The 15,246-nt window shown below is 40.8% G+C and overlaps 1 protein-coding gene across 2 annotated transcripts in view; it reads left to right on the forward strand.

Annotated features, from left to right (window-relative positions):
* Cpne4 (copine 4) overlaps positions 1-15,246 on the forward strand; it is a 488,025-nt gene that overhangs the window by 422,752 nt on the left and 50,027 nt on the right. For both annotated transcript variants that reach the window (XM_006983614.4, XM_076576951.1), the window contains one exon: positions 13,904-14,002. In XM_006983614.4, coding sequence (XP_006983676.1) covers positions 13,904-14,002 — 99 coding nt within the window. The remainder of the gene's footprint in view (positions 1-13,903; positions 14,003-15,246) is intronic.

The raw sequence follows: 15,246 nt of genomic DNA on the forward strand, positions 1-15,246 counted from the left end.
AAGGATAATCTGCTCTGCCCAGGATAGCTACTTATATCTTCAGAATCTCCAAGTGCTATATGGTCACAAGGAAGGCTCAGGCAATGTCTGTAATTCACTTGAGAGAGAAAAATCATTTCCTTATTAGTGTAAGATGCTTCTGTGAGGCTACTATCCAATACTCTCACATATTGGGCCCCTTTGATTAGGTGTGTGTGTGTGTGTGTGTGTGTGTGTGTGTGTGTGTGTGTGTGTTTTCTTTGAAGTAAGGAGGAATTATTTTTACTTATCCCTCATGAAAGAGAACCAAGTTCTCAGAGCTATGAGAGAGACTGTGGGTCTCTCTTCCTCAGCATATCTGAACTAGGTTTAGCTACTATAGCATGAATCTTAAAAGTTCTTATTAATAAAATCAAACCTGAGGCCAGTTATTGCGGTCAATGCTGGTAGATCAGATAGACAGAACAAGCCACAACTACCTCACCTCACTGGATCCTCAGCTGGTCTTGCTTCCTCAGACTGGAGGCTTCTGTATCCTCATCCCAATGATTTCTCAGCTGAACTGCTCCTAGAAGCCTGAAATCTTAACCAGCCAAAATGCTTAACCAGCCAAATGCTTAACCAGGCCAAATGCTTCTAGTTCCTGGTCCTCACGCCTTATATACCTTTCTGCATTCTACCACCACTCCCTAGGATTAAAGGCTTGCTTTCTGGGATTAAAGGCGTGATGAGTCACCATGCTTGTCTGTATCCTTGAACACATGGATTTCTGCCTCTGGAATGCTAGGATTAAAGGCGTGTGGTACCACTGCCTATCCTTTATGTTTAATATTGTGGCTGCTCTGTCTCTGACCCCAGATAAGTTTATTAGCATGCACAATATTTGGGGGAACACAATACCACAAGCTACAATGTAAAATGCCTTGTGGAATTACTGCTACTCTCCCCTTCCACACACTTCCTCCTGCACATTCCCTTACCTTCTCTCTTGCAAGTGCTACCAAGAAAGCATACCCTTTCCTCAATGATAAATCAACTCTCTGCCTCTTAGATTCGGAGTCCTAGTCAGGCATTGTCTACTGTTCAGAGTTGTAATAAAAGATAAAAGTAGTTTTCTCTTACTGATTTTGAGTCCAATGAATTGGGATACATGCATGCCACAGACACACTGAGAGTAGGGTGGGCACTAAGAAGGAAAGAACTACCTGCATGGCATCACCTTATATACTGGTGCAGAACGGTAAGGAGGGAGAATGAGCCTCCTTTGTAAATCAGGTCATTTTAGCTTTGTGCTGCTCTTGGGTTTGGTTGATTTTTGTCCTTGTTCTCTCTGGTGACTTAGTGGTTTGGGTTTCCATTTCAAGCCTGTCGTAGCTGGGCCATAGAGTACCAGCAGAGTCTATAGTTGGGTCATTTAACTGGGGAGCTGGATTACTGTGAAAATAAAACACACCTGAGGCTGCTAATTAGCAGGTCTAGGTCCCACAGTCCAGCAACTTTCTCTCATTCTGAGAGCCTGCCTGCTACTAACAAGTTAGTCACCTTGGGTGTTCTTTTATTCAAGATGGTGACTTTCCTTTTAATATGCCTTGCCAAGACTGTCACGAACTCATAATTAGACAGCAAGAAACTACTTTCTTCACAGAATTGCCCTGCAGGCTCTTTTCTTCTCGCTTCCTTTCATTTCCTTTTCTTTTCTTTTAACAAAGTCATGCATTTTCTATAGCAAGTTTTTCTAGTTTTATATATTACTAAAGCCAGATGATTAGGAGGCAAATACCAAGGTTTCCTCATGATGAAAGAACCCTGCACCCCACATCTAAATTGCCTCGGTATAAGTTTCTAAAAAGCCATAGAGATCTACCTGCCTTCTATTCCTGTCTTTAGCTAGAAGCTTAAGAAATGTTTTAATATAGGGTCCTTGTAAGTAGACCAAGCTGGACTTGCACTCATTATTCTCCTGCCTAAACATCCCAAGTGCTGGACTACAGTCATGCACCATCTTACCTAGCTAAAAGTTTTGCTTTTAGGGTGTTCTCTGCATCTGGGTAAGATGACTTATTTCTGTACACAGCACTTGGAAACCTGAGATAGGATGATCATGAGTTTGAGGCCAACCAGACTACACAGTGAGGTCCAGACTATTTGGGGCTATAGAAAAAAGAAAAAAGAAAAAAAAGAAAAAAGGAAAGAGGAAGGAAGGAAGGAAGGAAGGAAGGAAGGAAGGAAGGAAGGAAGGGAGGGAGGGAGGGAGGGAGGGAGGGAGGGAGGGAGGGAGGGAGAGAGAGAGACAGAAAGAAAGAAAGAAAGAAAGAAAGAAAGAAAGAAAGAAAGAAAGAAAGAAAGAAAGAAAGGAAGGAAGGAAGGAAGGAAGGAAGGAAGGAAGGAAGGAAGGAAGGAAGGAAGGAAGGAAGGAAGGAAGGAAGGAAAAAGAAAGAAAGGGCTCTCTGGATCTTTGATCTATGGAAAGGAGCCTTGCAAGGAATAGCACTGTGGATATTTGCAAAGTCACTTTCATGGGCTGGGATATGCTCTGTAAATGGAGTGTTGCTTTGATTGCTTTGGTATGTGACTCACAAAGGAATTTGTAAGTAACCCTAGGTAGCTGCTTTGGGAGAATATATTATAATTTGGAATGTAATCTAGTTTAGCAGAAAGGATTGAGAACACAATCACTGCTAAACAGACTACCTCTCTCCTCTGGGTCTCTCTTGCCATGCACAAATTATTTATTTGGCAGGTTCTTTGTAACCCCATGAATTGAGGCCCTGAGTCAGCATTCCATGAAATGTAAAAGTTCAAACTTCCTCACAACCAAAGTCACTAAGACACACTAAGATTTATGAGTAACTAAAAATCTAACTACCAGCAATTCCACTGTGGGGTATATAACTAACTCAAAACAAAACAAAACAAAAAACAATTCCATGTGTTAAAGAGACATATGATCACAGAAAGATAATACTATAGCAATACTACTAGCTAAACAAAATGCAATATTGAAATTATGTGCTCATTCTGTCCAATAGATGATCCTTAGAATTGATGTAACTGCTAAACTTTGAAAGATTTTATTGTTGATTCAGTGGACCATGTTCTCCTGGTGTCCTCTATCCCCTGTGATTCCTACAGTCTTTCCTCCTATTCATATTGCAACATTACCTACACTGTCGAGATATGGAAGCAACCTAGGTGTCCATCAAAGGATGAATGACAAAGAAAACATATTATATGCTGTATGGTTTAGATCCTAAGTGTGTCCCTCTGCCAAACATCATGTGTTGAAGGTCTGGTACTCAGATGATGGTGTCTTTGGGAGACACTTTGGGGCTAGCTTGAAGGAAGGATGTCACTGAGGGCATGCTCTTGAAAGTGATATTAGGATCCGAGCTCCTTCCTCTCTTTTTCTTCCCTTTCTTTGCTTCCTGTGAAGCATGTAGTGAGCCTTCATCCCCAACCTCCTGCCCCACTACTGCGATACTGTGCTACCTCCCCACAGACTTAAAGACCAAGTGACCATGGACTGAGACCATGAACCAAAATAACTATTTTCTACTTCTAAGCTTATTTTCTGATGTATAGTACCATGAAGTCATCAAATATGCTGATGCCAGGTGATAAGAATCTTGGAATAAAATTTCACTTATTTTCAGTTTATGAATAATAATATTCCAGGTGTTCCCTTTTTTAATAGTTACATGCACTCGGAATATTCTTTCTTCTTGATGCAACAGTATTAAATAGAGTTTAGGTCTTCAGTTTATGATATAAGCTCAGGCCATCTGAAATATACTCAAAGTTCTCAGTGCTATAATAAATATTCACAGAAAGATAATACTATAGCAATACTACTAGCTAAACAAAATGCAATATTGAAATTATATGCTCATTCTGTCCAATAGATGATCCTTAGAATTGATGTAACTGCTAAACTTTGAAAGATTTTATTGTTGATTCAGTGGATCATGTTCTCCTGGTGTCCTCTATCCGCTGTGATTCCTACAGTCTTTCCTCCTCCTCTTCCAACATGGGCTCACGAAGACTGAAGGGCAAGCACAGGGCCTGCATTGGTCTGCACTAGGTCCTCTGCATATATGTTATAGCTACTAGCTTTGTGTTCCTGTGAGCAGGTGTGTCTCTGACTCTTTTGTCTGCTCTTGGGGCTCCTTTCCTACTATTGGGTTGCTTTGTCCAACCTTGATAGGAGGGTTTTTGCCTTGTCTTGTTGTATCTTGTTTTGTTCTGTTTGGCTGTCATCTCTTGCCTGCTCTTTTCTGAAGAAGAAATGGAGGCGGAGTAGATCTAGGGGAGAGAGGAGGTGGAGAGAGCTGGGAAGAGGGGAGGAAGGGGAAACCATGGTTGGTATGTATTATATGAGGGGAAAAAATCTATTTTCAATACCAATTTAAAAGAAAGATTTTGTTGTCTTTTAACACATCAGAAACTCCATTTAAAAAAAACTCTTCAGTAAAGAAGAGTAAAATAATATAGGATGAATTATAAAAGAATGAAATGGTATATAAAGGAGCTCTTGAAACCTTTACTTAGGTGTTTTGAAGGTAGAATTTATTTTCATTGACTGTAGTTTTCTACAGGAAAGCATTGGTTTTAATTGGTATCTCAGGCTCTGCTAGGGTATTGACTTTGCATCCTTCACTAGACAGTTGGGGTTTCAGAACACTTTATATTCACAGCTTTTCAAAGGGTTCCCTATTTGAAAATTACCATTGGTGTCTTGTACCCACGCTTCTTTGAGAGCAGATAAAAAGGCAAGATATGGCTGTGGTCACCTTCACAAGACCTCCACTAGATCAAGCCTATCAGAATTCCAGCATGGATAGAAGCAGGGCTTCTGAGGCATAATTCCTAGCAGAGAATCTAATGAAGGAAAGAGCATCAATTTTCTTTAGGGGTGCAGTCTCTAGTAGGTTGCCCATACTACAATGGATTTTCATATCCATGCACATGTGGTCAGCACTAATTGGATTTATAGGGTAATAATAATAATAGTTATTATTTTTTTAAATGACATGAAGTTGAAATAGTGATGGCCTGGGAGCTCCTAGGGGAAACTATAGAAATGTAGTAGATGGTACATATCATCAAAATACATTGCATATGTGTTTGAATTTTTCAAGGAGTAAATACATATTATATTATATTTAAAAATATAAGAAGTGGGCAGTTTACCTTAGGATAGCCAAGATGGAAGGTTGGCCAGGAGACTATGCAGTGACTTGGTATAGATCATTATTCATCATGGATAATGGAGATTATCTGGAAACAAATGAAGTAATTGGTTATAACAGTGGGGCCTGAAGAGCACAGGGTGACAGAGTGACTAGATGACTTGTCATAATAGCAGAATAGGAAAATAGCTTTGAGTCCTTGCTGCTTGAGAGGTTGACCAGATGACTCACTTGCGAGGGATTCTTTGAATTCTAAATAGTTCTTAGGCTTATGTACTTTATAAGCTCGGCTAATACTTGGCCTATTCAAATGTTCCTGGAGCCTAGTCAGTGTGGCAAAATTCCCATCTTCACCATTTTGCCCCAGGTGATTTTTTTAACCTAAACTTCCCAAACTGAAGATAAAACAAATTCATTGGAATAAAAATAATTTAACCAATATAAACCCCTTAGAAAAGGCCCCAGCAGCAGATCTGGCAGGTGGTGAACACAGCTCAGTATCTTTCTTCTTCTATCTTCACTTTGGATCTCTGGGCTCAGACACCTTATGGGCAGAATTGGGATAGTTTTTCTCTCCTTGCCCTTCTGATATCTCACAACTGATGGGTCAGTCAGGTAAACTCTGCACAGCTTTGAATTCACCAGAACTAAAGGTGCATAAAACTGCAAGGAATTAAGGAACAGAGAGAGGATAAAAGAGAAAGGAGGGTGAGAGTCTGGGGAATCAGCCCTCACCACAAAGCCTTTGGTGAGCTACATAAATAATTTGCCTGGCCAACTTCTGCAAGGCTTTAGCAAATTGTTTAGGTCTACCAGGCATAATGAGAGCCACAGAGATGCTGCCAACACATTGATGGTAACACAGGACAGAGGACAAGGTACTTCACATACCTTGTTCATGTGTGATAGAGATTTCTAGAAGCTGCACTATTCAAATGAGTGCCCCAAGCAATCTGTATTATTTGATTTATTATAAGGGAACTATGCCTTGCCTCAAGTTGATCATAAAATTTTTAGTATCCTATGCTCAGTCATAATTTGCAAATAATTTCACTCTGAATTTCTAATTTTAAAAATAAAGAAATTAAAATCATGAAAGGAAAATCACTTGAACCAACACCACAGAATGTGTTCATCGCTTCTTCTCTTAGCTCAGAGACATCTTACTGACCTGGCTAATAACTTCTTTTGTGGGGTCATTTATAGTCATTCTACTGCTGCCACAAGTCTTGTCTCATTCTGATGTTCTCAACAATTCTATATGAACAATCCAGGCAGAGGGGCAAAAGCATTTGCTTTCCATGAAAAGGCTAAATCCCAGAGACGTGATGCTACAATTGTTTTCTGATTTGTTGTGGCTTTTATTTATTTTCCTATTGTTGTTAATGAGTTCCTCTCTTATGAAATGAGCCATTTATGAGATACGTGGTTGGTAAATATTTCCCCCTATTCTATTTATTAGTCCCTTTGCTGTACAGGTCTTTAGTATGCTGTATTTGCCTGTCTCCTTTTGCTTCTATTGCTGTATTCTTGGCATAATATCCATGAAGTCATTGCTGAGATAAGTGTCCTGAAACATTTTCTCTGTTTTCTTCTTGGAGTGCATGGTTTTGGTCTCATGTTTAAGTCAATGATCCAAAAGTTGTTTTCTGTTCTTGCATGAGATAAGAATCCAGCTTCATTCTTCAACATTGGGATATAAGCTCTGAAAACAATTCTATACTTTTTTAATCATGAAAACTTTGGTATTCATGTAGTATTGATGAAATCAGTGAGATTCTAGAAGGACTGGGTTTTGATCCCCACTGCACTGAACAGATTTGTAGAAGCCATGTCTAGACCATTGTGATTGTTAGATTTGTCAACTTGACATTAAAATCTAGGCTCACTTGAGAGATAGGCTTCTGAGCATGCCTGTGGGGTGTTATCATGATTGTGTTAACTCAGATGGGAAGGCTCACTTCTACAGTTCTTGGCTGGGGTCCTGGTCTGTACAGGTAAAGAAAAGGACCCAAGCAGCATGCATCCTCTGTTCTCAATGTCCTGACCATGGATGTGATGCGACTAGCTACTTCAAGTACCTCCCCCAGAACTTCCTCACCATGATGGACTATGCCCTTGAACTATGAGCCATAAGAAACCTTTTCTCCCTTAAGTTGCTTTTCTCAGAGTACTTTATCACAGCAATAGGAAAAGGAACTAATGCAATCAATTCCCTTGTCTGTAAGAAGAATATTGATCAGACCATCTGCCAAGCTTACATGTTTTTCTGATTCTAGCCTCAGCTCCTCTGGGAGCTGTGAGAACTTTCTAGCTTGCAGAAGCTTTGCAAGGCTGAGCTCTCCCAGAAGTGTCAAGGCTTCCTCATTGAGTAACACCAAGGCATCTCACCTATGTCTCCATTTTTCTGAGGAGGTTTAATTTGTTTGCTTTCACCAAGATGCATTTCCTTCTCAGCCACATCAGAGCTCTGTGGCAAGAAGTAATCAACAACAGGATTTTTTTAAATCTATCTGCCTCTGTGTCTTCCTTCCTTTGGGACACCTTCTGAGAATTTTCACAACAAAATTTTATAACAGCTACATTTAGAGAAACTTGATACCTTAAAAAGCAGGACGAAGCTAAGCATGCCTTTAATCCCAACAGCACCTGGGTAGCAGAGGCAGGCTTTGTGAGTTAGAGGCCAGCCTGGTCTACAGAACTAGTTCCAGGATAACCAGAGATACACAGTGAAACCCTGGCTTGGAAAACAAAACAAAACACACACACACACACACACACACACACACACACACACACACACACGGCCACATCAAAGGTTGTGTGCCTGCTCCTGGAGACCCTGACAGGAAATTTTCAAGCTCCACTCATCCTCCCTAGGAGGGTTCAGTGGTCCTCACTTTCTTCACCATATAGAGAGCACTTTACAGACATCTGGGATGCTATGATTAGCATGTGAAGGAGAGACAACTAACCCAAGCATGACTGGAAATCAAAGTAATATGGTTATACCACTTCCACTAAAGAAGGGGACTCCAGTTCTCTTTGCCTGTGCAGGGCAATGCTTAAAAGGTTCCCTACATTTCTTTTCTCTTATTTGCATCTGTCTTCTTTGCCTGTTAATGAGATCCTCCCAAAGGCAGAGAGTGTTAGGGTCCATAAGAAGTCCCATAAAAGACCACCAGTCATGTATGCAATCAACAAGATTTATTAATAAAAAATTCCAGCATGCTGGGGTCAAACCATCTGACAAAGTGGCAAAATGGTGACCCACGAGAAAAGCTCATAGGCTCTTTTTGAGCAGGATTAGGTGAATTCCAGATGTGGTTAAGGGTCTGTTTGCAGTGTCAGGGATCTGTTTTAACTGAAAATAGAAAGAATAGTTTCTGCTTGTGGCTGGGTAGGACCCTGATTGGCTACCAGATTGGATATATGTCCTGAGGGTCTGATTGAAGTCAGTCAGTCAACATAGGATGGTGGAGTAATATGGGGCAGGGGTCTTAGCAAACTGGCCCCTGAGGAAAAAAACAAACAAGAAAATAAACTGACCCTGTTAGGGTCAGTCCAGTTATAAGAAGGGACAGCCACTTCAAGAGTAAGTCTCTGAGTGCCAGATTCAGGCATTAGGTGGGACGCAGTTGTTATAAGCCTTGAACAGAAGTCCCAGGAGGTTCTCTTCTTTTTTGCATAGGCCAGGTAAGCTTTCTTTTGGTTCTCATTCCATGTAATAAGTGATTGTCACTAAGGCGAGACTGGCAAAGACAGACAGACAAAAGGAGGAGGAGGGAGGGAGTAGAGAGATCTCATCAAGATCATTATAACAGATCAATCCATGGTATTGCAGTGTGATGATCCCAATCCTTATATTAAGCTCTTTGGGGGAATGACTGAATCATTGAGCTTTTCCCCACTGTCCGCTGGAGGAATTAAAAAGGTATTCTCATAAGTCTTCCCAAAGCTACATTGCATTGCTTAGTGTCCTAGTTTGCTGTGATAAATACCATGACCAAAAGCAACTTGGTGGGAAAAGGGTTTATTTGGCTTACATGTCTTGATCACAGTCATTCAGGAAGGAAACTAAGTAAGAACTCTGGTATGCATGTAGTAAAGCAGAGGCTATGGGAGAATGATGCTTCCTGGCTTGTTCCCCCTGGCTCACAGCCTGGCTATCTATACATTCCATGGTCATGTGCCCAGCAATGTTACAATTTATAGTGAGCTAGTCCTTCCCACATCAATCATTAGTCAAGAAAATGACTACAGACCAATTGTATGACACAAACTGTTCAGCACACAGCATTTCAACCAAAATGAGCAAAGCCTTTCTTTGGCTTCATTTTGTACCCTGCAACTAGAAATAACCTTGCCTTGCCCAAGTTAGATGACAGCTCAAAGACATCCCCTAAGTCACTCATTGCTTCCCTCATTTAGGCCTTCCCCCTCCGGATCCTGTATATGAACCCACCCACCCCCAAATACGCTCGGACATCCCTAGCAATGAAACAGACACTTTGTAAATGCATAGTTTGGGTTTTGAGCCAAGTTAATTATTAGTAAGGATTTGTTTGCTTCTTTCTTTTCAAATGTCTGTTTTTACTGCTTTTGGAGTCATAATCAGTTATGAGTCCTTTTCCTATGGCCATTCTCTGAGTGGCTCTCAGCAGACTGTGAACTAAGTCTCAGAGGCCAAGAGCAGCAGAGATCTGTTTCCTGTGTGCATATATGTCTACCATGCATCATCAGGGAGCTGCACCGAGAAACCCTCAGTGAGGGCCTCAGGTCAACACAACAGCTTACCATGGCGTCGATCACCAAGGCACAGACAGAGATGAACCATGAAAACACACTCTGGTCCTTCGTGCTTCCTTCCAAAATTGCTCAGAACTTTCCCTCGCACGTCATCCCCTAGTGCGGGTCCTATGGCCACTCCCAAACCCGAGGGGACAGAGAAATGGAGCTTTACTCTGTGATTGGGAGGGGAAACAAGTAGATTCACAGCACCAGAGGCAAACTTCAGAAATGAGAGAGGGTCATCTTTTTTTTAAGTAAGGGAATTTTCAAGGCTTCCTCCCTATGGTAGTAATTTACTTTTAACATTTGCCAATTGAGGAAACCGAAAAAGCAGAACATTAGAGTAGACGTCAAGACATGATTTTTTTAGCAGAATTTCCCCCCCTCATTGTGGGGTTCTGTTTTTTGTTGTTGTGATGTTTTTTTGTTTTGTTTTGAAGCAGTATTGGGATTTATTTAAAAATAGAGAAGAAAGGCACTCAAAGAAAGAATAAAGCACACAGAGCATGGGTGTGGGCTTCTCAAAGAACAGTCACATACTTAACTGTTTATAATAGTCATGTATAAGATTTAGGTGATCTCTAATTGTTTTTATTTTATTATGAGTGATTATGGGCTTTATTATAATATCTTACATGTGTATAATATGTTTCAATAATAAACTCTAAGTAAAAGAAATTGAGGGTTTGGGGAAATGGCTGCATTAATAAAGTATTTGCCATGTAAGCACAAGGACCCAAGTTTGATTCTAGCACCCACATATATAAAGCCAAGTATGGCAATGTATATTTATAACCCCAGTATTGGGGAGACAGCAGGATCCCTGGGGATTGCTGGACAGCCAGTATAGCCAAATTGACAAGCCCTGAGTTCAGTGAGAGAGTCTCCTTCAATTAAGGTTGGAAGTTGTTGGAAGACGCCAATGTTGATCTCTGGCCTACACACATGCATATACACGCACAATCTTATCTATTGCAACATATACAGAAATGTGTATGTACACACACAAGCACACAATGATACACTCAAGAACTAGAGTCCATATCACTACACAAGCCAGTGACCTCTAGAGTACTTCTGTGGTGCTCTGCTCCTCGGACTCACCTGCCAGCCCCAGCTCCACACTCCTGATTTCCACTCAGTTCCCAGTCACTGCTTTCTGGTATGTCCCCTTCTACCTCATTCTGCTTTCTTGTATGTCCCTAGAACATGACTATGATGCTCGCTCTTTACTCTACATTGTATTTAACCATCAACACAATGCTGGGGCAGGCAGAACTCTGACAGAAGTCCCAGGGTTTACAGGAGACAGGATGTGGTGGCAGTGCTAGGGAACTGAATCAGACATCATTGTCTCCAAAGTATTGTGTGGTTTCTGTTGTTTGTTTGAGCTTCTCGCTCCTCATTTGCTGACTCTGTATATTAGTCAATATTCTGCCACTATGACAAAAATCCCTCATATGAACAACTCAATAAGAGGAAAGATCTCTGTTAGCTTGCAGTTCTGGGAGCTGCAGTACATGGTCAGTAAGCCCATGGCTTTTGGGCCCAAGTCAAAGCAGAATATCATGGTGAAAGCATATGACCAAGGGGATCTGCTCATCTCAAGGGGGCTGTGAAACAAAAAGAAGAAGAAGACCTGGAGTCTTGTGTTTGTTTGAATGAAAAATGTTTCCCATAGGCTCACATATTTGAATACTTGGTCCCTGGTTGGTGACACTGTTTGGGGAGGTTGTGGAACTTTTAGAAAGTGGAGTCTTGTCGGGGAACAGCTTTAATAGTGTAGAGCCTTGTACCTGTTTCAGTTTGCTCTCTGTTTCTTGTGTGTGAATAAATATGTGACCTCTCAGCTTCCTGCTCCAAGAGCCATGCCCATCTGCTGTCATGTCTCTGCATCGTTATAGAATCTCCCTCTGGAACTGTAAGCCAAAATAAGTTACTTTGTGTTGTGGTATTTTATCAGAGAAACAAACAAACAAAGCAATAACTAATATGGGTCCTAATATCTACTTCCAGGACACACCCCAATCACCAAACTTTCTTCTCTGCTCAGTCTCCTGAAACTTCCACCATGTTCTGATAGTGACACAGGATGGAGATCAAACATGGGTCTTCAATGCATGGGTCTCTGAATACATTCAAGATCCAATGCACAGCAGCCCATCTTCAGCCTTCTGGTAGAAACTGCTCGATTATTATCAACTGGGTCTCGAGTTATCAAAGAAAAATTAAGGTTGTCCTTACTGTTTCAGCAAAGTAATTTAATTCCCTTTGTCCTCACTTCTTCCATTCTGATCTGTGCTGATGCAGTCTTTCTTCATAGAAAATATTATTAATGTTTTCTAAGCAAAAAGATTATCTGACAAATCCTCCATGCTTAGAGAGAGAGAAGCTGAGAAATTAGTTTTTTCGAGATACCTCAAACAGAAAAGTTAAAGTCTTAGCAAAACAAGTGTCTTACAAATTCTCACCCACCTCACTTTTTATTATTTTAAAAATTGTTTTTAGAATATTGTAAGCATGGATTATAAGAGATAAATTTGGAAATACTGATGGCAATAAGATCATGGAAGATCTTGGAAGACCTATTGGCTGATACTCATTTTTATTCAAATCAGGTAATTGGCATAATTAATAGATCTTGAGGATAGAGAAATAGAGGTGGGGGCAGGAGTGCACCTAGGTGGCTATTGTAGTAGCAGGTTAAGAAGAAGTAGAGAAGAGAAGAGAAGGAACAGAGTCAAGCAATGTGTAGCAGAGATCATGGAGAGAACTGGTGTGGGACATGTGAGGATAAATAAGAATATTGGGGATGATGCCCGTTTTCAGTTTGTAGCAACTAAAAGTGCAATTTATTGTAACAAAATAAATGTGTGAGAATGAATCTGGGGTTGGGGAGTACTTTTGCATATGTGTGAGGCATCCCACATGATCCAGGAAGAGGTCTTCAGTTTGGTTTCTTGGAGAACTAGACAGTAGGAATCTCAAGTCTGGGGAAAGGTGGGGATAGATTGTGGACGCTGGTGTTTTATAAGGCATCTCTGAGTAAAAGTCATTCTTGCCCTCTTGACCTAATTTAAGGTTTTTGTGATGCCTCATTGGCTTAAAATGTAAATATGCCATTGTTTCTAAAGACCATAGTCTAACTTTCACTCTAGAAAACAATTAGGACCTTCCTCTTTAACTAGTTATGCAACCATTCAGAGAGCTTGTTGATTAATCTAGTCACTATAGGAAGTATTATTGGGACACCCAGAATCTAACCATAACAGTGGTAAATGGATCTCTCTTGTTAGATATGAACAGCCACAGCTGGGTGATGGATGTGTGATATTTACCAGGGTGGTTTATTGGTCACTGTCATCCATTCATTTCTCTTGAAGGTATCGTGAAAGCTTTCACTTATTAACCTTTTCATTTGCTTTTGTTGGCATTTACTTTTATCATCAAGAAAATAGAAAAAATATGAATAATATTATTTCATCAACATCACTAACAGGCTACTGTTCTGAAAGCTATAAATTTGAGAACTCAGATATCTGCTCCAGCTATAAACCAGAGAGTATCTGTGATGGTTTTAAAAAAAATTAAAAATCAGACCAGGGGAGAAAAGGCATTGGAATTAGAGGCAGGACGGACAACTACCTTCAAGACTCGGGCTGCCATTCAATAGATGGGCCTCCTAGCCTTTCTCCTCTGGGTCTTATTTGCTTCTTCTGAAAACATGGTAAGTTATGGCAGTGCCTGATGTGGCACAGGGCTGTTTGGAGGTTGTGGCTCACAAAGCCAAGTGAAAAGCTATAGAAACCAAAGGGATATTACATCAAGTTTTTGTTATAGACCAAACATCTTTCACATACTCCTCCTCATAAAGTTCACTCTGCCTGTAGCTGCTGCGATAAAAAAAAATCTTGGGAGAAAACAATCATCCTTTTTTCTTGCAGTGCATAGTGTGGGACTGGGACTCGAATGGCAAGCATGACTTTATTGGAGAATTCACCTCCACCTTCAAAGAGATGAGAGGAGCCATGGAAGGGAAACAGGTAGGTGGTGTTACCCCAGACACTCTCAGGATGCACCTTTAACTAAAGATGGAAATGCTAGAGGCAAATTTTCCATATATGATTGAGTCTGATGGAAAGGGAGGATTATGGGATTTGATTCTAGAACAATCCTAATGAAAGCCATTCTGTGACCTTGTCAAGATATCACCCCAAAATAGAAGTTTCTCTATGGGAAAAAGAGAGGTTCAATGAATAAATGTCTAATTTCCTTTAGCTATGCAATCTTGGAAAAGGAGCATTACTTTCCCAAGGGCCACAATTAAAGTCAACACTAAATTATAGGCAGTCACTCCCTGGATAATAAGAAACACAGCTAGAGAAACTGCTGCTGCATTCAATGTACAGAGCCAGGCCCCATCGAGCTAATAAGTCAATGCCAGCTTACCATCACCACCTGCTGCAATCCTGAAGTGTCTCATAAAGTTGTATCTTGCTCTCTTCTATAAACAGAACTAGTCAAATCAATAAATAGGGGAAACGTTTCATCTTTGAGTTCCCAAGAGGCCATTAAAAGTAAGATTATAACATCCATCATGATTGAAGACCACCAAGGCTAGATGCTTCCAGATAAACAGAGATAAATCTGTAATTCCCACTGAGACCATGAAATGCACGCCACTGTACTCTTCTGTATCTGGGAGATACCAGGAGAACTTAGTTCTGCCCCAAGCCCCTGTGCTGACACACCTATATGGTGGGAATAATTCTCTTCTTCGGTGATTTTACAGCATCTGCTGTGCCTGGCTCTAGGTGTGCAGTGACCAGCCATGCCAACATTACCTCTGCTCTCCTGAAGATAACAAACTGAGGGGAGCCAAAGGAGAGTCTAAACATGAACCAAATAAACGAAACCTACAAGACAATCAGCTTGTGACAAATGTTATTTAAAAAAGGAAGACAAGACTGAGAAGATGGTTGCTGCGGTAAAGGGACTTGCTGCCAGGCCTAATGGCCTGCGCGTGATGCCTGGGAGCCAAAAAGTAGAAGGAGAGAACCAATTCCTGTATGTTGTCCTCTGACCTCCACACATGTGCATGGATCATTCACGTGTGCATACCTACACACACACACACACACACACACACACACACACACACACATCAAAATAAACAAATCAATAAATAAGGTGAAAATAGTTTAGTTACAAAGTGAGTCACAAGGTAAAAGGTAACATTTGACTTCATACCCTTTAAGGATGAGAAGAAGGCCATTGGGCATTGAGT

Source organism: Peromyscus maniculatus, chromosome 7 (genome assembly GCF_049852395.1).
Source record: "Peromyscus maniculatus bairdii isolate BWxNUB_F1_BW_parent chromosome 7, HU_Pman_BW_mat_3.1, whole genome shotgun sequence".
Taxonomy (NCBI): Eukaryota; Metazoa; Chordata; class Mammalia; order Rodentia; family Cricetidae; genus Peromyscus; species Peromyscus maniculatus.